This window comes from Mycetomoellerius zeteki, unplaced genomic scaffold (genome assembly GCF_001594055.1).
Source record: "Mycetomoellerius zeteki isolate Tzet28-1 unplaced genomic scaffold, Tzet1.0 scaffold108, whole genome shotgun sequence".
Classification (NCBI taxonomy): domain Eukaryota; kingdom Metazoa; phylum Arthropoda; class Insecta; order Hymenoptera; family Formicidae; genus Mycetomoellerius; species Mycetomoellerius zeteki.
The window spans coordinates 362,871-388,235 of NW_017255996.1; the positions used below are offsets into that span (position 1 = coordinate 362,871).

A 25,365-nucleotide genomic window follows, 5' to 3' on the forward strand; every position below is an offset into this window, starting at 1 on the left:
TTCATACCTCTGTCATAAAATAAACGATAGCGACGTTAATAGACAGGTTTCTAGAGGGCTCTGATAGCCAGACAGAAGGTCGCGCAACGATCTGCAGTGAATAATAATCTTCCCAACGTCCTTTGACAAATATTTACTATCGTCTTGTCATTGGACACGTTTAGTCGCCGCGATAATCGGCTTACTTGTGGCATATGGAAGCTTATTTGCTGTCTACCGGCTATTCGAAGCATTTTGCATTGAATTCTTCTCAGTTCTCCCGGCGAGAAATCCCTGACTATTAAGATCTCGCGAAATGGATTCCAGACAAACGACGTAATACATATTTTAGTGCGTCTTTATTACGAAGTTTCCGGTTGTTGCTATGCGAACGTCGTGCGTTTGCGACGTTCGTACCATCAATGCGGAACAGTTCGACGTAACGGTAGATTCGATAAAACGATATTACAGCAACGTACTGAGAAACACGACGTACGCAACACAGTTGAGAAACTGTGGCCGCGAAACACAAGCTACGTTACGTCCTCGTGTTCGTCTTTGGCTCTTCATGTATTTCTCTTTGTTATCGCACACCCGCGCCTGTCATCCTCCCCCCTCTCTCGCGCTCTCTCCCCCTCTCCCCTCTCTCTCTCTCTGTCTGTCTCTTTTTTTCGTGTACGGCCGCGCGGCCTATTTCGCGAAATTACAGAGACCGAGGATACCTCGCTTGCACGCAAATGCGCTGGCAACGGCTGAGAAATAATCCCGCACTTCCTCGCGGCTGAATCTACCTTTGAGACTTCCACGCCTCGATTGCACTTTTCACGTGCAGTGAAAAGAGACTTCCACCGCGAACGTGCGATTATCTGCCCATGAAAATCGACGCTGGCGCAAATGATGGCATTTTAATGAGATGCGTTCTATATCGCACGTCCTTGTATAATTAACTGCCAGAAAAGTCTATCGTATAATATTAAACTGATTTTTAAGGAAATACATGTGATAGTTTTTTTTAATAAAATAATTCAATAATATTTGTGTGATGTCTTATTTCAAACATTATTTTTTAACGTATCTAATATTTTTTATTTCTTACTATTGCTAAGACGAATAAAAACGGAAAGAATATGCGTTTCAATGAAGAAGAACTGGTTGTTATTAAAGATCTCTATAACTGCATATTTTCTTTTATCAACTTTTTATTTATTCATATTTTATTGTAAATATATAAATTACTCATATGAGTCAACGTTAAAAATTATTAGTAAATGAATTCAAAATTAAATTTTACAAGTAATAGAAATGTAGTTGATTATGATAGTTAATACAATATGCTTATGTAGATGTATTAGCGCATTCTTTGGAAATAGGGAATGAAAATAACACTTGCACTTTCAGAATGTCGCTTCAAGCTCGGATAATGATTTGATTGATCGCCATGGAACATTAGTATATGCCTATAGATCTTTTATGGTATATTAACCGCACAGTCGGGTAACCACAATTTATGACATCGAAATGTTATGCGTGATTTTGCAGATCGTGCTGCTGACCAATGTAAGAAATATAATTTTACACAAAAAAATAAATTACATAAGTGTACCGATACTTCAACCTGAAATCATAAATATTGCTTCGAGTAAACCACCATACAATGTATCTTACATTCATCGCTTCCTCATTGCACGCGAAGATACAGATTCATCTCGAAACTCTATACATTTTGCCCATATAATATAAGGTTGCACCATACATTTTTCATTTTCCGTTACAATTTATTTTTTATTTTTTGCTACAATTAACTTTAATATTTTAATTGACATGACGGAAACAATTTGATATAAATAGAGCTTTAAATCGTTGACGTTTTTAATAGTATATCATTGCACCGCAATTATTAAATCGATTGTAATATTTTGGATAAATGTATTGTATTTCTCATACATATTGGAATATTATTCGAAGTTAATGCGTTTTTGTATGATTTAATTGCTCTTTTTCATACAAAAAATTTTTTACAAAAATGTATTTTGTACATACATGATATAATTATTATTACACATAACGTCCCTTGACATCGTCGAGGAAAAATATATCCAATAGTATTATGGCTTACTTTTTATTAAATATAACTTAATTGCGTTTTCCTCTCGGCGTCTAACTTACATCATTAAGACAATTTAAGATTGTAGAATTGTGAAAAGTGAGATGAGATCACCTTTATGATATTTTTACATATGGACCGCATATTACAAATACAACCGACGTTTTTACTGGACATTATAATGTTATCGAATTTTCCGATAATTTATGTAATATTGTTTGTTGTTTTACATTGAAAATGACCCGATCGGTGTCGAAACGTTTGTATATACGAATTTTACATTATTAAATATTTTACATTATAATTGGCTCGTAGCCCTTCTTTTATTTAATGATTAATAATTATTATTTTTTTACGAAAATACAATATAAATTTGGTTTAAGGGCCTGTTTATAAGCCTGTTTTACGACAATTTTCTCCTATTGCTTAGAGCTTTCTCCTCATAATAGAATTCTTGTGGTCAGGGAGAACAGTCGGAATTGCAAATGTCGAGATATCATGCGAAATTACTTCCGAGTCTGAGAACTTCGTTGTTTACATCATGCTGTGATCTTGAAATTTTGCGAATTTCGATTAGTGCCAAGACACTTGATTATTATTATGATTTAGTTAGTTTCAAGGGATAACAACGGATACAATAGGAAATGATAGTTCTACTTCCGTATAATTAACAGTTCAAAGCACGGTTTCAAATAGAGTGTCAGTCTCAGTAGAGTGTCTGATATAATCCACGTTTGAAACTGCCGCAATAGTTTCTTAGAACAACATATATGGAGTATGTACCTGTTTCACTATGTTGACTGAAACTTGTGAGCTGACTTCAACCAAAACTCCTCAATAAATTGAAGAAAAAACGTTTTGCTTAAATAAACAAATAAAAATAGTTACATATATCGCTCTCTTCAAAAGTGACACAACTAAAAAATGTAATTTTTAAGTTATTACTTAATTTTATTTAAAGAAATGGCCAAAATATTACAACTATAAAAGAGTGAGAGGTTTTAAGGATTGAAACAAAAATAACAAAAATGATATTTGATCATGTCGAAAATATATTCTTTTTGCCAATATTATTTGATTGGTCAATAATTTTTTGTCAAGTTAAAAAATAATGTCAAGTTAAAAAATTCTTTTTTTTTTAATTTAAGAAAGATATTTAATTTTATTAGTTGTGTCATTTAGATATATAACATTTTTCCCGGGTATAAATATGTACATATAAACATAATAATTTATTTTTTGCTTTTGATTGCGTAACACAATATTTTAAATATCTTACTACCAGCAACATATTTTCTTGCCACGACATTACATTTATTGCTTCTAATTAATGTTTAATGTAAAGAAAATCGTTTTCTGCTGAGTCAATCATGTAGAAGCGCGCATATTAATTGCATGTCATTTCAACGAGTGATTATAAACTGCGAAACTGTATACGCAATTAAAATGTTATACGTTTAATGGTCAGATAATCTGTTTAGTAAGTAGAGGTACATGCTTCGCTTAAAACTCCGTATTATGGAGAGTAGCTGGTTTTACTGCTGGAGGATTTAATTAAAGAATCTTCATAAAGCCGTAACTGATGGCGCTGTGAAATAACTAAGTTAAACCTGAGAACATTATTTTCCCGCGAAATTCAATAAAACAGTGATTGTAATTAATTGGTAATTTAAATGTGAACTATACAAAAAAGGGAAGCTTTACAAATGGACAAACTAGGGGAAACTTTGATAAATGTGATCGCGCGTATTAAAAATATAGATAATATACTTATGTTAATATATATATATATATTGGGTAATTTTAAGAATTGAAATGAAACTTTCTTCTTTTAGAAGAAAACTAGTCATTTTCCTCGAACACATTTTATCAGTGCGTAACTAGTTACATAATTACCCGTTTTGTCATACGTAATAACGTATAAAAGCATATTGATGCATTCAACCGATAATATGGCCTACCGGAATTTCTCGAAACATGTACTTTCTCATGAAAGTAGAACAGCGAGAAATTAACGGTTATATTCGTAAAATGAGAGAGTGATTGCGAATTGTTCCCGAAACCATTAATTTAATTCGTTTTCGTAATAACGTTTCTATCAGATTTTGCACATTCGTCACATTCGAAATCCCGATCGTGTCTTGCTCTGATCAAACAGATAGCTTCATTGCTTCGGGCTTTATGCGCGCGGTATCGATGCACGTGTCTACGCATGCTGATCGCAAGCTAAGTAGCATTACTCTCATTTAGCATTACTATAAATTTTCATGAAGCTTGATTCACACGTGTATGCACGCAACCCAGTTCGGTAGCTTGGCGACCAACTGTGTGTGAGGAAGGTGAAATAACCGATGATAAACGCAGCACAGATACGACCTACTTCGTCGTCTGACTTCGAGGGGCCAACTTTCTTTCTTTTTCATTACGAAAATTATGCCCGCGAATCGTATTGATTTGGCTTCATCTGTCTCTCGATATAATTGTACGCGGCTTCATTCTAACTGCTTCGTTGTACGAATTGATTTCTGCCGCGCGAAATCAAATACACATCGATCAAATATTAAATTGATAGACCTCGCGAAATTAAATTAATAGACTTCGTGCCGCCAACGAATTGCCATAGGTCGCATCTCGCCAAACGATAATGGCCTTTTGAAATCAGACATGTAAATCTACAATCTTTCTTTATGTAAATATACTTTCGCATTTCTATTATTTGGAAAGTTCTAACGGCGTAACGTAAATGACTTATGTAAGTACACCTGAATTACTAATAACTCGCATTAGCCTTGCTAACGAAGTGATGCCGACGACACCGGATGGCCAAGATGAACGACCTACTTCATCTACCGATTTCCGCTTTTACGATGCTCCCTGCTATTCAAGAGAGATGGATTCGCCGAGGCCTCTAAACGCCGGTGGCAGATGGCGGGAGGTCGACTTCATGAATTTTCCGGTTGAAGAAAATGCGCTAGGCATGTCCATGAGACAAATCGGGTGGGAAAAGAGAAAGCGGGTCAAAGAGGCCACCACGACAGCAGCAATAGCAATGTAGTTTTAGCCTCTTCTTGGATTCGATTAAGCATCTTCCCTCGTATTTTTTTTTATTTTAAATTCGCCCTTGTTGTCGTCTCATATTTCCTTTATGCTTCTGTTTTCCCTGCTAATTTTCTACGTACGTTTGAACTTTTTTATAAAAGCATTCTTCAGCTAGTATATTTATCGAGAAATTCGAAACCGTATGGCGTGAGCTTGTCCTTTACTTAGCATCTTGTTTTCTAATTACTTATTAATAAGATCTACGATATTGGTCGTAATACTATTCCATGTGAGCAAAATAACGCGGATATTGAATTTACTAATGGATTATTAAACAAACACTTGCAACATATATGTATACGAATAATCTCGTAATAGTTTCATGTTTTGAAATTAACATGGAATTAATATCTGTTGAAATCATGAATCATGATTTTGAAATAGCATATTATGTGAAAAAGCTATTGGTGATATTATTAACTGTCGAGTTGTTAAATATAGAAAGCATCTCATGTTTATGCATATATGTTAGTAAATTGTTTCACTAATGAAAAGTTAATAAAGATAAATAAAATTTACACAATATAACGATTGAAAAATACAGCTGCATTTTTCTTTTTTGTATAATACACAGGCCCGTACACTGTAAAAAATAAAATATTAATTTTAACTTATAGACGTTTAGTGGACTTTCTGAGATATGCAAAAATGTTAAAATTAACATTTTATTTTTACAGTGTATTTACACCTCACTTTTATAAATGAGCGTATTTGACAAGTAATTTACATTACGTGTACTACAGAATCTCAGAAATAAATGCTTGCGTTTATTAATAAAAGTGACATGTGTGAATCGTGAATTTTAATTCTGAAATAAAAAAGTATACAGAAATTTTATTCATAGCGTTATTGGAAGATCCACACCTATAACCATAACCATCCATATCCAAAACAACTTTTATTTTTGAAAATAAAAATTTTTATTCTAAGAGTAATCTATATATACAGAGCAGGGATCTATATTCTCATCAACCATATGATTCGAACTGGATAATTGCCACGCGCGTTTTCGTTCAGCAATGAATAGTAACAAAATGTACTTCATCAACAAACATTGCTCGATGCTTCGTAATTTGTAGCTGGTGCACTGTTATCAAATGATGAAAAAGCACAGGTGTGCATTTGCATATGTTTGTACGCATGACACGAGTAACCTAAAATTTTGAGAATTCCGTCTGACCTGAAACCGGTTTACCAGATCTATAACGGAAACATATAATATTCCAAAAGTTATAACGGGAATTACATGCCACCGATATTTGGTGCAATCTAGATGAACGTAAACGTGTACAAGGCGCATAATCTATAGAACTTATAATTGTATTTGTATATTCATATATTATTAAACGCCGAGACCCACTTTGACTGAAAATGGCTTTCTTCTCCTTATATATGTTTAAAGATTTTTCGGTCTGTTTTACTTAATATTATATACGTGCCATATTTCCCTGCAATTTGAAGCGTCATTTTGAGTTCCAACGTACGTTATTATTCTAAAGTTACACATTATTTTCCACTTGCCACGGAACATGGTATAAAAGAAATAATGCACGGTATGTTAAACCGCGAAGAAAAAAACGCGCACATTTCTCTGGCTTAGAAAATTTCTAATCCCGCACATTCAACCTTGCACGGAATACACGAGTTGCAATTCATTTCCTATTTGCCTCTGGCAATAATATTCGCGCGAACCGCAAACGTACTGACTCTACATTTAATTAATTAAAAATTCACATAAATGTAATCCATATGTAACTTTTGTCTGAATATCCAAGTGCAATATAATCAGTTAATTTTATCAAAGAAGAACTCCAAATGGCTTTTGTATCAAAGCCACCTTGCAATTCAATTACACCGAAAACGATCTGCGGCAATGTTTCGTATTGAATTCATAAATACTTTTCACAATATTGGCGTTATATTGCGATATTCACAATGAGAATGTCGACACGGTAATATGACGCTCCTTTCTAGTCATGAGATCGTTGACATTTCTGCGGCGCGGCGAACGCGCGGTTGCAATCACGCATAAATAATTGAGCGTACTTATGAAAGTGCACTTTCTTCTTCGGATTCACACCTCGTTCTGATGGACGTGCGGCACCCACCAATGCTTGCGAAATGATTATTGCTTCTCGATACAATCATAATGCATTTTATTATCGGAGATGAGTAAAAAGCTGATTTCTCATCGTTGATTTCGTAATGACGTGTTGTTCGATGATGTATAATCAAGCTTGGCTACGTATTTCGAAATACATAGAAACACGTACTAACCGAAGAATTCCATAGTGAGTAGTTGATAAACAGGAAATGAATCTTTTATATATACACTCTGAAAAACATCGGTGTAAATTTAACAACCATGCGATGTTTGTATAATTCTCACCATGTTGATTTTAATATTAACACCAATACTATGAGAATTTATAAACACATGGCATGGTGTTAAATTCACACCGATATTTTTCACAGTGTAGAATTACTTAGAATTAAAAATATGTATATTATTCACAGTATACATTTAATATCGATCATGTTTCGAGAAATTATAATTTCTATCTGTGTAAGTGAAAAATGATTTTTAAAATTAATGTACTTTTATCGTACTAATGTATATTAATTCTTCATATAAAAATTATTATACGATCACTTAAAAATTATAATACTTTTCATAACTAATTCTATAATTAAGTAGGATTTGCTTGTTAAAAGAATCACGACTGAAGCGTATAGATTAAACTCTACAAGTAATTTTATAATTAATAAGATTTCAATAATAAAATTATACAAGAAGTGCGCGAGCAAGAACTCGATTCGGAAATTACTACGGAGATTACAAGTAGATCTACATTGAATATGTAATAAGGAGAGAAAACATTCAGTTTCAATTTCAACGAAATCGAACTTCAGCTTGACTTGTGCTCAGCTTGTATCCTCGTGAATGTCAATTGAAGAACTCAAAATAAATTGTATAGATAATTCTAATTATATTTCGATGATTTGAAAGTAAAATGGATTACGTGACTCGGAAATGCAAAAATTTAATATAATAACCTTTTGATTATACTTATAAAACAGCTTTTATCTTTAAACTTAATCTCTCATGATTCCTTATTTGAAAGGCAGCAAATTTAATATAAATTAAAGGAAAGATATTTATAAATACAATATGAAAAGATATGATGATAACAAACGACAAGCTTTAAAAGAAAAAGAATTCTTTTCAGTAAGATGGAAAAAGTAGATTCTCATAGCATTTTGTATTTATACGAAGTAAATACAAAACGCTGTTCCGAATGAAATTCTCCACGATATGCGGTTGTCTACGGTGTGTTTACTTTCTGTTTGTATAATTGCTCAGCTTATAATTTTAAATGATGAGAGAAACACGAAGTGGCGAGTGGTGCCGGATGATACCGGATAATGCGCTTCGCACGATTTACATTTTCGGAATAATCCGCGGATTTCATTGAGCTCCTCGTAACTCGTGCGGACCAATCAGCGACCGCAATTACTCGATTTAATAATCGACCGGAACATGTGACGGTATTCTCATGCCAAAACCACATGTAACCTCGTGCGTATGAATTCGCGGTTGACGTTTCGCTACATGAGGTAGGTCAAGCCGAACAACGCAAGTTGCATACCGATATGCGCACATGATCTGCGGTGCAGCAGGAGTTTGGCCGGATGTGTTCTTTTTGAGCGAGGAGATTTATCGATCGCACGTCTCCATTGCGGATCTCGGCGGGAAATGCACGTGAAATTACGTCATGCTCGAGTAGACCTTAAGAGAGGAACTGGACAGAATGCATTCATCGGACGACGGCACATTTGCATCGATTATCCCGACAAAGGTCAGATCTCGCCTGACATCACCGCGATGCACGCGGCGACGCAGATACAGAACTTGGTCGCACGTGCAGCGAGAGAGGCACGTTCTTTCTTCGGCGTTTGTGTCATGCGTCGCTTTAGTAGGAAACGGGGTTAAATCGTGATGACGTACTCTATCGAATGTGAAAAACGATAAAGATTTCTTTCTTTATCCGCCATGGGGTCACGTGCATCGTATATTCTGCCGGCCATTCTGCCGCGTGACTTTTATTATTTGTATCATCCACTCGCGAAACTCGCCATTACATAATCAAAATGGAGAAAAAAACGAGACACTCAAGATAGAACGCGGTCTAAAGTTATATGTTTCGAGCGCGTGACACCTTTACGTGTTAAGCACACGCGCGAAAGTGTTTGTCTTTCGCCGATGGGATCATATTTCAGGCCCGGTGATATACGCTTAGGCGTTGCAGGTGCATGTGAGCTTTCATCTTTTTACACATTTGCCTCGGGCGTTTGGTCAATAATGTTGCGGCAATGTTGATCGCGAGCATGCCAATTGTCTTGTGCAATCACGGGACATGAGAACCACGGTTGCCATCTTTCGATAGTGTTCTGGACATCAACGGTTCTTCTGCGGGAAACCGACAACTATTGTCGAAATTGATAAAATTGTAACTTTCTCGTATAATAATGCTTTCTCTAAAGAAAACATCATTTATCCGATTTGGTCCTGGAGATTATCATCCCAAGTAACACTCAATTTCACAATAAGATTGAGATGACACGTCATCGTGACTGAGACTTGACGAAAATTTCACTGAATCTTATGTCAATTTAACGTCATTTCCATACAGCACACTGTATCCGAGATATAGGTGTCTTTTCACCTCTTCTAGGTGTCTTTAGAATGTTCTTGTAAGAGTAATAATGGCTACGTTCAACAGAAAAAGCAGTTTTGCAACTGTTGTAAAATTCTTGAATATGATTGGTTTACACATTTAAATTCAATGAGGAACTAAGGGCAAGTCCAATAATTTATATTAAAGAATTTTATAACAGTTTCAAAGCTGCTTTTTCTGCTGAATACAGCCATTATGTGATAGTCTTGCCAGAGACCGATTGTCATTAATTAAAATTTGTACCATTTTGTACATTCTCTAAAAATAAGATCAGAACTCTCCTGTCGGAAATATCTCCCGAAAATCAGAAGAAAATTGACGATAAATGATTTTTTAATTACATTTTTAAAAATCCTAATAATAATAATATGAATTAGGCCTAATGCCGGTCGAAGCTAGATCTTAATTGCTTATTAAATAATTCACACACATACACAAATGTGAATTATATATATACTATATATGTACTTGCATATATACGATATTTATAGTATTATTCACTACGCGCCGAAATTTCTCCAGACTTTTACAAATGCAGCTAAACTACTGAAATAATATCACAAATTAAATTTTGATGCTCAATAGACATCTCTATTCGAGAGATCTTAACATAGTAGAATCTGTAAATAAATTTAATTATTTGCGAAAAATATTATCTCGGCCAGGAGTCAAACCCGGATCTCTTACATTCCGTGTGTACATTTTTAAAAATATTTTAAAATCTCAAAAATATCTTCGTGGTTCTATTGATATTCGTCAAAATATATAACGGAGATATATAGGTATTTTTAAAAATTGGAGCACGCTTTTGTTCTATCAACGTGCTCAAAGGCAGCTATTATCGAGTGTAAACTCAAGAAAAGTGAATAATATTAGCATTTTGAGTTAAAAAAGGATTTATATCGTATAGTTCCGACATCGCCGATTAGAGATAAACTTTCATTCTTTTATATTGCAACTGTATTTGAAACTTTTGAATACGTTTTTTCCCGAGAAATCATGTTTTTCAAGTCGGCATAATTTCTCAGAAATTACTAACTTATTTATTTCAGCTTTTGCATATATATATATATATATATATAATACATGTGTCTCTCTATCGTATTATGATTATTATGATATTTATAAATTTTATCTATTTTTTCACATATGTAAAATTCAAAAATTTTTTTTAATCGATACAGATTTTTTTTAAACCGAGCCATTTTAATAATTTATAATTATTATTCATTTATTCTAATAGATATTATATAATAATTAAAATCTTTTGAATTTTTTGCTTCGGTTAAGTTGAAAAGCTGCAACCATGTCAATCGCCAACACATGTTTTTTTATATTTTGTTTTTAAATTTATGTAACATAAAAACTAATAAACATTTAACCATGCTAAAATTCAAGTATATTTACTAAATATGTACAAGTACTCTTTAAATTCTTTACAGTGAAATCTCACTCTAAAAAATAAAAATTGAGCCAGTCTTGGAAAAGAGTAGCTCAATTTTCAATTTTTAAGAGTGAGATTTCACTCTTCGATGACAATTCATTTTAAAAGTTTTAGAGAGTAGATGAGTAAAAGCGTAGATAAACGTATGCAACAATTTTTTTAATTCTCGAAAATAGGCCACTTTTTCTAGACTAAAATATCCCCCAACAAAAAGATTATCAAGATCTTGAATGATTAGCGGAGATTTTTTCCATTTGCCGAAAACCAAAGAGATAGTAACTGTGGTGAGAACTTGAAGATGAGCGTACATCGCACTCTTTATATGTTTGTTATATCCCTTTCCGTTATATCCCTTTCTCTTCGACTCCGATTACAAACTCGAATCTCATTCTCGTACGAGAGCGCGCCGTGAAAGTCGTATCGCGTATTTAGAGATCATTATTACAGAAATAGCGGAGTACAGCGGGCTTCCATTACGCCTCCCTCTCTCTTAGGAATTGAATCGCACTGAACCAACTGCCATTGATTGCGTCGCAATCGTTAACCACTCACTGTTGTTATTACGTCACTGATGTTGAACCACAAAGGCATTGATATGATAATAAGTGTACAGATTAGATGATTGGCCATTGAATTTGCCAATGTAAAAGATGTTTGACTAATCTGAAGATGTTTATGTTAAATAGTTGAAGATATTAAGTAGATGAGGAAAAAATAAACGTTTTATATCGCACACGTGACATCGTTAATTTAATTTCACGCTCGTTTAACCACCCTTCATAATAAGTATTTCTAGTCCATGATGCAAGTTGTCACGTGATAACGAGCGGAGTTTATTATTCAAGTATTTATATTGGAAGAAATCTTAATACTTTGCGGATGAAAGTTGATATGCTTGATACTTTGGTTAACGAGTAAATCCAGCCACGCGCATAAATAAAAGTGCTTTTAAAAAAAACCATTTTATAATTTTTACATTTTAAAGTGTGCGTGTGTTTTTCACTTTTTCAAATAAATTTTTAAGTCACAAAGAGGAGTTTTACATATTAAAAGATATAAACAAGAAAAAAAACCATTATAATTTTAGCATTCTTATCGTTTAAGCCACACGTTTTATAATATTAGTTACTTATTAAAGTATTTTTATTTGAATAAATCCGCGCGGCTGGATTTATTCATCTGACGAAGTATTAACATATCAACTGTATTGTCCGCGAAATGTTAAGACTTCTTCCAATAAATGTTTGAATAACAAACATCTCTCGAAGAAAAAGAAGTCTTTATATAATTTTTATGTTTTAAAATTTATTTTTTATTTGAAAAAATAAATACTTTAAAAGTATGTATAAAAAGTCATAAAAGAAAGTTTTACATATTTACAGATATAAATAATATTATGTATTATATATATATAATAAAATTTACGTTATGCCCACAAAAAGCGTAGCTTTACATGTTCCGTCAGCGATGTGTTAACATGCTAAATTCCGGTCAGTGGGCGACCTGATCTCTCGTAACATTATCCCAGTTACGGAGAAATCGTCTCTTCGGCGCCTCGATTTGTCTGTATTACCGGCTACAGTCATTCTACCTCAATTAATCGCTAGTTCAAAGCGTGCCGTCGTTTCGTATGTAACACGTACGGCCAGGTGCAACTTTCATTAAACGCTCGTGAAATTATCTTGCATTTGAGTACGCACTAAGCATACCACACCGAGCTCTGTGCTAGGTTATATTGCTGTGAAATTCAGATTCATTAAATTACTTGTGCTACATGTACATTATCCGCTTGCATTATATTTTGTAGTACATCGACGTTTAATTAATCATCCGATAATCAGGTATATGATTGAATGATCTAAATCATTTTTTAAGCTAAAACAGTATTAAAACATATGTTGAATGAGTTATAGTCCAAGACGGCAAATTTTAGAAAAAAAATTTTTATAACTGAGCATTGAAATAACGTTGTTCATAGATGATTTAAAGTCATTAGATAGACAAGATGATTTATAGTGAAGCACGATTAATAGCGAAAACCGATTAAATTCATTTTCTGTTCTCATTATGGGAAATACACTTATTATTTTATTAAATTGTATATTTTTGTAGTATTCTTTTTACTATTTTTATACTTCAAGTTAATGTAACTCTTAAAAAATTTTACCCAAATGACATCATACCTTAAAAGAGCGCAATATTTTAGCCCATGGGCGCAAAATGGATTAATGTGGCCCTAAACTGAAATAAAAATGCATTTATTTTCTGTAGAGATTAATTACTTAGTAAAGCAGAAAGGGCACTCTGAGAGTTATAGATTATGGGAAAGGTTGATTAATTTACATCCGATCAGTGATCAAAGATGTTAAAAAAAGACACGTATCAAGATTGATACGAGGAAAAAGATAAAACTGTAAGAGGGAAAGTAGAGAGATTTTAATAAATTAAAGGAGAAATAGCTTTTCGCAGATATCCATCTGTTATAAATTAATGTAATATCAACTTTTTAATATCAACTTTTAAATTAAAAAATGATACTTTCATATATTATATTTTATGTTTTTTACACTTGTGTATATGCTTCCTTTCTTCTTTTTGTTACACAATTCTGCTGTTTCTAATTATTTGAAGATTTCATATTCTTAAAACCTTTCAAGCTATTTTTTGGCAAACAACTTCTCAAGGTGCAGCATACATTTTCTAGACAGCATAATTATATTTCAAGAATAAATGTATTAATAATTTTAATAGCTTTCACTTTCATATTTCCATTCTAATATATCATACGATACAATGCAATTTTACAAGCCGGGAATATACAATATACCTTTTATGTCGTGCCGCACTGTTTGAAGAGATCTCTATTAGATCGTAAGATTCATGGGGCGTGGATAATGTTGTGTGAGATCATCGCGACGTGCAAAAAGTTATTCACATCGTATGATCGGCGCCGGCTTCACACACGTCCTATAAGAAACCATGATGAACACCACATGATGGATAAATTATTTTCTTGCAAGCATCTCTTTCACATGGGTCATGCAAGAAAAGTTGTACTTTCTTGAAACTCACATAAAAAATGCTAAAACGCTCGTAATAACCAATCATCTCTTCATAAGATCATAATTATTAAATAGACAAAAGTGTAATAAGAATCGACAACCCTTTGTATTTGTATTTTGTGATATGAAGTCAAAGAGGATATAAGCAACACGGATAGAATAAGATAATAACGAAGAGGATGATAACGACTTCCACACTTCTGGACAGACGAGCATGGAAATAGATGACCTTATCAAATTTTTTTCACGTGTGAAAATGAAATTGAGCCGTCAGAGAAAGGACGCGCGTTGAGTCGAGGCTATTTTATAATTCTTGCCTTCACTTTTTAAGACGCATTTAATAGGGATTCGAGTTATTCATATACGTATACACGTGGCGATTGCCAATGAAGTAATGCATCGTGCACTTAACATCATGCGTTTTCCCTGCTTTGTAAAACAGTATTAATTTTAATACGAGAAGAATTATGTAATGAATCATGAAAGCATAAAGAAAAAAAAACTTTCTGTTATAATGTAATAATATAATAATAATAACTTTTTCTGATATTAATGTAGTAATTTGAAATTGATTAGATTTGGATTTTTTTGAGTGGTGATATAAATTCTAATTATAGCTTCAATTTAATATTCGAAATGCGAATATACGAGGATGCTCAAAAAATTTGTTCCCCAGTAGTTTATAATAACTTATGATGCAAAGCTCGATACTCTGTTATGCCATCTGGCTGGCGTGTACGTGACCGTATTGGTTCTGCCTCCTTCAAGACGGTGTGCAATTATGATCGAAGGCAATTACTATACGTGTCATTTGCGTAGGGTAACGGGTATCGGTAGGAACAAGTAGGTTAGCAAAAAATTAGTAATGGTTAGCCGAGATCTTTGCCGTGCATACTTCTACAATATGCTTTTATGGTGCAGATCACGCACCTGGTACGAGACAAGTCCGGTTTCCCCGTTGAAGTACGTTCATTAGCAGTCGTGTCGAGCGAGCACGTGGTGATCTATAATGCTGATCGGATGCGATTGCTCTGTATATGCGCATAAAATGGCCGTACCGCAGTAAAAATTATATCAATCTCAACGAACGATACGAATTACTAGATTTAATAAATTTAATAAATTAAACTCACGATCGCATTGATGTTTTCACGTTAAATTCCCTATATAAAATCAGTACCGTTAATTTGGAAATATATAATGACATTTCGCTTGCATGTGAGATTTCCGATAAATAAATGTAAAGATTTCAAAGGTTTGCGTAATTGTAAAAGAACAAATTTATATCGATAACAAATTTATACCAATATTCTTCAAACAGTTCGAACGATATGAATATATATTTTATTCGGTACGCTTTAAGTGCAATAAATGATAGTCTAGAGTTTTTACGAGAAAGATAATATTAATAAAGACAGGTAATAATTTTTTTATACAGTATAATTTATTTTATGTAACCGTACAAGTTGCAGTAAAAGTCATAAAGAACGCAAGATATTGAAGCATATCGATTCTGTGTAATATTAGATATTACATAATAGATACTAATAAAAAAATTTTACGAACCAAATTCTAATTTTAATAAAACTTTATAGATCTATATACAGGTTATGTAAATAGATACATTTAGAAAATATTAGTTGATGTGGGAAAACGATTTTAAGAGTGAAATATAATTATAAGAAAGCGATTTTTATGTTTCGTTATAACTAAAAACTATTTAAAATATGAAAAATGTTGAAAGTGTCTAATTTTGAAAGTATGAATTTCAAAAATAAAATAATTATTTTTTAAAAATATTATTGACGTGGGGAGATAAACAAATATAATTTTATTATGAAACTTTTTTTATAAGTATTTGTTGATATCTTGAATAATTTTTTTTAGAAAAGAGGTTAAAAACTGCTTTATTTATAAGGGATGATTCTATCTCTTGAAACCGTTTTTCCGTACTAATTGATATTTTCTAAATTTATCTATTTATGTAACCTATATAAAAAGTTCCATTAAAATCAGAATTTGATACTTTACAAGGTTTCCTTGTAAATGACATGAATATTGTCATATCTGCGCGATTTTACTAACAGTACATTGTGTATGTAAATACCGAGAATGGGAATTACGTAAAGTGCTTTATAGATGAAGAATCGTTGTCGGCATTATGTGCGACACTGAATTTACCTTGCCACTTTTGCGCGGTGAAAGCTAATTTAACATAATCATTCCTCCCTTCCTCTTTCTCTGTCTCGCCTGTCACTTACCGCTATCTCTCTTTCCATCTTCGTTTCAAGAGGACTACCTAAACGACATTACATAATTTAGTTGGAAAAGTATATTACACACGCGCTCAAGAAACAAGCAATTCAAAAGACAGCTAGATTATTACAGAGGTTGCATTCATCTCTAGTATGCGAAATTTTATACGACGTTATGTCATAACGAAACATGACATTTTTTTTTACGTAAATGATGATTTAGATCATTTCCTTGCGAAAATGCAATTTACATGAATGAAATTCTAACATATTGTATAATATAAATCTTTTGTAACAGCAAATATAATAAATATAATAATGTTGCATCTTGCTGTCATAAATATTACAAAATATATAGTAATAAATAATACAGAAAATAATACAAACAGTTACTTTTCTTGCAAACTACCATGCATATTGATGCACGGTGAAAGCTAATGGTTGTTGCACGTGCCAATGAAATCGATTGTAAAGAAACGGCCAACGAATACACGCATTACTGAACAAGAATCGAAGTTCGAGTGACTTGTGATTGAATCGCCGAACCATAAAGAGGTCTCTCTTCCATATAAAAATTGTCACCCGTGCTTATTCAAAAATCGATCACCGATAAATAAAAGGAAACGTTAAAGTCTCGCGTTTATCGTTACTTTTGGTACTTTATTAATTCATCAATGTTATTATTATTCTTCTTTGATTATAATATCACTGTAGAAATCACCGTATAAAATTATAGGTGCGTAACTAAAGTAAATACCTATCTGCAAAACATGATAATATTTATGGAAAATAAAGAAATAAAAGTTTAAGAAGTCATTAATCATAACAAATAACGCTTTTAGTACATAAAACTGCTTATTAGTACATAAAAATATGAACACGATGTGAAACTTGATTATTAAGATCTCTGACCACTCATTACTATTGTTTCAGATTGTGACGTCAGAGAAGCGAGAAAAGATATAATAAAAGTTCTTGAAATATGTGTTAAAATGGAAATATTTTTCAATAAAATAACATTTGTAATCAATAGAATAGGCTTGCAGAATGCAAAAATTGAAATTTTCCCTTTATTTTGTAAATAAATCTTTTATTTCGTCAGTAAAAAACTATATGTATTTGGTAATTGAATTGTGCCGAAAACTAAATAAATAAATAAGTTCACAGCTATCAAAGTAACAATTATCAAACTAATAGCATATAGAAATAAATATAATTTTTTTCTCTATAAAACAAAAAAAAACGGAATTTTTGGTACATTTTTATAAGACTACTCTACCGCGCGATTGCAAATATTGTTTTATTGAAAAGTAATTTTATTTTAATATATTTAGCAAGAATTTTTATTATGTATTTTCTTACTTCGGATGCCACTTCTGACAACCAGAGGGTTGATTGTAAGTCTTAAAATAAAAATTACAAAAATAAGAAAAAATTCTCTAGAAGATATTTATAATTATATTTATTCTAAAGAATAAATAAGTTAATTGACTTATTCTAGAACATATTTATAATTTTATTAATCAATATCTGATGGATTTGCTTTCTTTTAAATTTCATCTTGTTTCAAAGATACACAATTAACCTTCAGAAGCCTTATGTACGGGTGCGTTCAAACTATCGAGCCAAACATCGAGCCGCGAGCCGAGCCTACGTCATATACATAGGACAAGTAAATTTATAACAGAGAAATTCAATTGTCTTTTGGAAACTGATGAGACATAAAATCAGTATTTGATTATTTTACGACATGCGTTTTATAGCTATTCTATACAAAGAAATATACATCTATTGAAATAACTACATATGTACTGAAGTACGTCATAGTGCGAGGTCATAGAAGTAGTTATCTTATTGTTGTAAAGATCTCGAGATACGAGATGGGATTTTAATATTTAATTTAATCTATTGTAAGAATTATTCAGTCTTATTGCAAGACTTGATAACGTATTACATTCTATTTCAGGCTTACGTGGAAAGAGAAAAGGGCAGAGTAGTGCTTTACACGACATCATTGGGCATCGTTAGAGAGACCTTTACCAATTGTATGAAGATGAAGCAGATGTTATGGACGAACATGGTCAAGTACGACGAAGCAGATTTATTCCGTGATACGGAATTACAGACCGAACTCAGGGATCGGATCAATTTAGAAGTTCTAACATTGCCGCAGCTTTTCGTCGATGGTCAATACATTGGGGTATGCATTTTTTATTTAAACTTATTGAAAAAATTACGAAAAATGAAAAGGAAATATTGACAAAAAAATAAATTTCGACATGTAATCAAAAACATATTTTAATAAAGATATTAATTAAAAATAATTGAGACACGACAGACATAATTTAAATAACAATTCAATAGAGATATAATAATTTTAGAGTGAAACATTCAATGGAGAGATAATAACCAAAAGTGAAGACTAGAAATTGATTTTGATTATATTTATTAATTAAAAGAATGTTGATCAAAATTGGAATTAAATACGGAAAACATTATTGAAAATTAATAAATAATTCAACGAATTTATTGCATAAAGTGCAGTAAAAAAGTGCAGAAACATTTTTTTATGATTAATACTTGTATTTATATTTAATGTAATGTATGGGTCTCTTTACTCATGTCTGTTAAATATTTCTCAGTCCATTTCCACTTAATATTATTACTTCTATAAATTATAATTCAGACATTAATGTGCATTATATCATGAATTTGTACATTTACTGTATTCTCGTTTATAAAATGCATGATTTAAATCAGAAATTATATTCTGTAGTTATTTTAAAATATATTTGGAATGTAAACGCGCTTTATACAAAACGTTATATAATAAAACGTGAGCAGTTGGTGTTGAACGTTTCGTCACCTGTGTTTGACATTCGTCAACCAAGTTATTTTCTTCTTCGTAGCAATATCGATTTCTGTCCCTCTCTCTCTCTCTCTCTCTCTCTCTCTCTCTCTCTCTCTCTTTCTCCCTCTCTTTCTCAGCTGTTTCATAGGTAGAATAACTTCTAATAAGAAAAGTTATATTGCGCACACTAGCATTCGAATACTCTACGATCCTTTCGAATCCATCCTCTTACGCTTTATGAAGAATTTGTACAAGGCCGATAACACATTATGCAACTAGAGATATTCGACATCGAGAAAGCCGGGAGAAGGATGACGTGAAATGTCAAAGATAACTGTCGAGTGAAAATTTGATGAATGTACAAACGAAAATTTGATATCAAATTGCATCTGTTCTGTAGGTACAAAGTAAAAAATGAGTCAACGTAGGACTTAAATTTGTTATATAATAGAAATTATTATAATATAATGATTATTTTTATAATTGATTAAATAAAGCATGTAAGATGCAATGATTTATAATTACTAAACGGGTAATAGAACGAAAAAAAGTAACGAAATATTTTATTTTAAAGAAATTCAATAGGATCCTATCTTTGGAACTGTATTCTCGTATACAATGACAAAATGCGATAGCGAAGATAGCAAAGTATTCTGTTTCAGCATACAATTCTCAGATGTAGTATCGTGTTTCACAGATCTTACGTTGCATCTCTTGTAAAATCATTGAAACATATAGGAAAATAAAATAGAAAATCTAGAAACGACAATAAGAAGTTTAACATATAAAACAAAATAACGAATTCCTTATATAATGCATTACTTCCTCAAAATACAAATGAAAAATAGCTTTTATATACATAAAAGCTTTTATATACATAACTTTTTATATATTAATTATCAATTTTTTTATTTTAATAAATATTTATTTTAAAGTGAAATACGCGCGCGATTTGCACAACTAGATTATAATTTGCAATGGTTATCCATCCAATTAGATACCAAGCCATAATAGAGAAATTACTTAATCATGAATGAGCTATTAGGAATTAGCGACAACAAACAATCATTACCGCAGTGGTCACTTAAATGTTACAGCACTTGGGAATGATCACAATAAACGATCGTTATATGTGTGTTCCCATTGTATATAGTTCGTAATTGCTCTCATACACGATGGTGATAGTACAAGTTCGTATCATCACGTGCGGTGCGAGATGTCTTTATATACCTTCATAAAAGAGCATGCCGCTTTTATTGTGACATGGTAAAGATCTTCATAATCATGAACTTCAGTTATATTCACGCGCTTTCCCCAAGGTGATGTCAGCAATATATTTGTATAAAATTATGAATATCCTACGTGTATATATATAAGATACAAATGTTGATTGCTCATATATTTTCAATGCGAATACGCTACATAACAGAATTCTATTCTAGCGCGCAAGGAAGTCTGTTTTTGTAACAAAAATTTGAAACTGTGAATTGTTCAATATGAAGAATTAAGGCTTTTTTTTTGTTCCCTCACCACTACTATTACTAACTGTAAAAGAAAACTGTCAGAAGAGACAAAACATATAAGAAAAATTTTTGCAAATTGTATTTGAATAGAAATACAATATTTTTCAATAGAATAACGTTTGTAATCAGTAGAATAAACTTATAAAATATATCGAAAATTGTATGTTCTTGTTTCAGGGAGAAATTAAATCATATTTATTTCTATATATTATAAATTAATATTAATTTGACAGTATCATAACTATAGAGCTTATTTCATTTTTGGTTATGTATATATAATTCATTTCCAGATTTTGTTATTTATTAATCAAATAAACAAAACAAAGCAGGAGTTTTTGGGATATTTCACAAGTCGATTTTATCGGTTGTACGTTATTTTATTAAAACATATTTCCATATTATATTTTCAATAATATTTTGTAAGAATTTTTATTGCATATTTTTTCACATCTGATGTTACAATCTGACATAGCAGTGATGAGTAAACAAGAGATTTAAATTGAGAAAATAAAAAAATTTATTTATTGGACGATATTCTTAGTTGTAATATTATAAAAATATGTATCTCAAAATTTTCAAATTAATATATACACAGAAAGAATAATTTGACTATCTAAAAATCTAACTAAATACAGATTTGAAAATAACTATGTTAGGCTATCAAAATAATTACGTAAAAATCTGAAGCATGTTGAACATTGTTGTGAAAAGTTTTAATATTCTAATAACCAGTTTGTGTATCTTACGTAATTATTCTGATGGTCCAATAGAATTATTTTCAGATCTGTGTGTTAAATTTTTAGATACTTCAGCAAAATCCTTTTTTCTGTGTATTTGATTTCTTGAATAAATGTATGAATGTTAAGAATTCTCACATTAATTTCCTTCTTCAAGAATGTTTCTCGAAAACATAAACATATCAATCTTTTTGATAAAAAAAATACTAGATATAAACGGCATGCCTTTAGCTTAAAGAGTCTCTCTCACATATAATCATGCTGTGTTATTTGATTTATCCTCTCCGCCTCCGTGATGGTATCCGTTTCTCAAGAATTACTTCCAGCAATTGATAGTCGAATAGATATATGCGTAAGTGAAATGTCAAGCTATTTGATCCAAGGCCGTCGGAGAGAATGCGAGGTGCGATTGCTTGTGTTACACAGTCTTACAGTTGCTGGTGTCTAGCACACAAGTGTACATACATAAAGCTACCCGAACTGCATTCCTATCCGACCGCGTCATACAATTATCTTGCACGAAATAGTCGACTGGTGCCGAAAATCGAAAGCATCTTCGATATGTTTATTTCGTCCACTTGTCATCAATTTAAATATCTTTCCTCGCTTTCACCATTGTCCATCTTTGTACGACATCTTTTGACAGTTTACACGGTATGTAGTGAAAGGAGTACATCGTCGCAACTACAACCGCAATAAAACCTCTATTATATTACATCAGACACGAGATTACAAGATGAGTACTGACGAACGAGCATCTTCGAAATGTCGTTTCACTTACATTCACAAGCGCGTCATACATTCTACACAGAAAGAACGATCTTGCTGATGTATCTAAAAATTTAGATATACAGATCTAAAAATAATTTTGTTTTTATTATTCTATTAAACCTAGTAAGTTTCCTATTTTGATAAGACGTTCAAACTGATTACTAAAATAATAAAAACTGTTTACAGCACTGTTTATCATGCTTGAACCTTCTGTAATTACTTTGATGGTCTAATAAAATTATTTTAGACCTGTATCTACTCAAATTTTTAAATACTTCAACGTTTTTGCACAAAAAGAAGAGTTAAAATGTCTAAAAATTGAATTAATTCTAAAAATAATTTTGTTTACTGTCAAAATAAGTAAATGTAAACGCTCAAGTTGATTGCTCGAATATGAAAACTGTTTGTAGCATTGGTTTATTATGCTTGTGTTCCCTACATAATTAATTTGATAGTCCAATAAAATTATTTTCAGATTTGTATTGACTTAAATTTTTAGATGCTTCAGCAAAATCGTCTTTTCCATGTATCAATTGAAAATTTTTCATTAAAAAACTTCGTGATACAATTAACCTTCTCTAAAATGTTCAATGATGTTTGAAAAATAATCTTTCACACAAGACGAGAGAGCGAAATTGTCTTCCTAAATAAATCAACAACGCTTCAAACCTGCAAACTAGTTATCGCGTGCTTCATTAAAAGCCTCATTAACAACGGCATGAAAATGTATGATACGGCCATTATCGCATGGATACGCATAGAATTACGCCATGAATATACGTGAGAAAAGCTGGGAGAAGGAATACGATAAAATTCTTTCGTTACAGCCGCATTCCTCGACGACAAGCCAAGAATGCTACATCGCCGTGTCTTGAAACGTATGCTGGCGAGTTCCATCCATTTGACAGAAAGCTTGTGACGTGCACGCGACATACGACATACCGAAGAATTTCTGTTTACGGCATAGTCGTTAGTTAGTGACGAAATAAACGGAAAGAAAGCGTCGTACAACTCGAATGGTTTAAATATGTACTATTAAATGCCTGCATTTCACAATATTTTCCCTTGTTGCAGGGTGTTGACACTGTCGAGCGACTTAACGAGTCGGGAGAACTACGTCGCATACTGGAGCCTTACCAGGTAAGCTGATTTTGTCAGGTATGATAGAAGATCCTAGTGCACATATCCGCAATATCCGCTTCGCCTCGAGGTGCGCTTCAACTTGGATAAGCCATTCGCTGAAGCGTGGAATTAATAATTTAATAAAAATCATTTCGGCGCACATTTTAAAGAACTATATACGTAGTACATATATATACAAATTCACACAGAATCATTCAACCATTTAAGATCCAGCTAGATTTAAAGCATTCATTTCTATAAGTTGTGTTCTCACATATACGGTCCTTATTATATTATTAATAATTTATATCGTTGGAGTTTATCGATTGACATTTCTTACGTTACGCACTTTATGTTAAATGCATTCTTTGCGTTGTAAAAATTCAAATCCGCATGAATATGTAACAAATACGATCAGACACTAATTTTAACATCCAGAAGTCATGATGCATTAGTTAATAAACTCGCGTAAAGTTTCGTAAACTGGCGTATTCAGGTAAAACCATTTGAAGCGAAGAGACGGCTATACATAACTTCCGCCTGCATTTTAAATTTAGATTACTCATTGAATTTTTAGTTCCTGACGTCAAATGTAGGTAATAATATCGAAATATAATTATATACCTTCGTAACAATCTGGTGGAGATTTAATTACATCGAATTAATTACATCAGCGTTGCATTGGAAAAAAATAGCATTCTGTAATTTTATAAAAGGAAACTTATGTAACACGATATACTTTTAGATAATTGATTCGAAGCTTCCAAGCAAGTAATAAAAATAGTAATAAAAATAGTATTCAGAATGGGAATGAAAAAGATTCGATATTGTCTCTATCTAGGATTTACACGCTATCTATCATCGAGATTCGAACGATTCGCATGATCGCGTTATACGCCCGCGACGCGTTTATTTCTACGCAGAATCTAAAGTAGACAGAACAACCGAGTGTTATGAAACGTATATACAAACAACACAAGTAATTGCGATCGCAAGGTTGCACGGTCCTTTCACTTTTATCTGAAGTACGTGCCTGTCTCTCTCTCTTTCTCTCTCCGTCTAACCGCCCATCTCCTTTTCCATCGTGATCATAAATTTTATCGTGCAATTCAGGTTTACCTTGCTACAACTAAAGGTCGTTTACATCTATGCGGCCATTGTTATTTCTGTGTCACATACCAATCTTGTTGTATATACAAACTCTTCGAATCCGTATTTAACATGTATAATAATTTTATTTACATCGATAATTTATTTAATGATTTGTTTAATAGTTTTATTAATATAAATTTTTTATCCAATATACAGAGATAAGAGTATAAAAAAAAATCTGAAATTAATTTGAATAAATATGTACTAGAAATTAACGAGACATTATATTTGTAAAAACACAAAGTATTAACGAAATAAAATAGAGTTTCTTAATTTTCACTGAAATATATTTAATATGCATAAAGTGAAGTAAAAGGATTCATAATATATTAATGTTTCTATATTTATATAGCGCGTTTGTGTTTTTTTTTATCTCTATACATATTAGTCTTAAATACACCATGCTTGGCGGAATATTTACATTTGAACAAGTTTGATATTTACCAAAGAGATAGTCATTATTCCACCCGAACTCATTATGTATTTCACTAAAGTTGATTTACATTTCAGGTATTAGACTTGCAGTT

At 32.0% G+C, this 25,365-nt stretch overlaps 1 protein-coding gene across 3 annotated transcripts in view; it reads left to right on the forward strand.

The window, feature by feature from the left end:
- Nucleotides 1-25,365, forward strand: part of LOC108725407 (glutaredoxin domain-containing cysteine-rich protein CG12206) — a 32,583-nt gene that overhangs the window by 5,529 nt on the left and 1,689 nt on the right. For all 3 annotated transcript variants that reach the window (XM_018452417.1, XM_018452436.1, XM_018452428.1), the window contains 2 exons: nucleotides 18,649-18,882; nucleotides 23,639-23,704. In XM_018452417.1, the coding sequence (XP_018307919.1) occupies nucleotides 18,649-18,882; nucleotides 23,639-23,704 (300 nt within the window). The remainder of the gene's footprint in view (nucleotides 1-18,648; nucleotides 18,883-23,638; nucleotides 23,705-25,365) is intronic.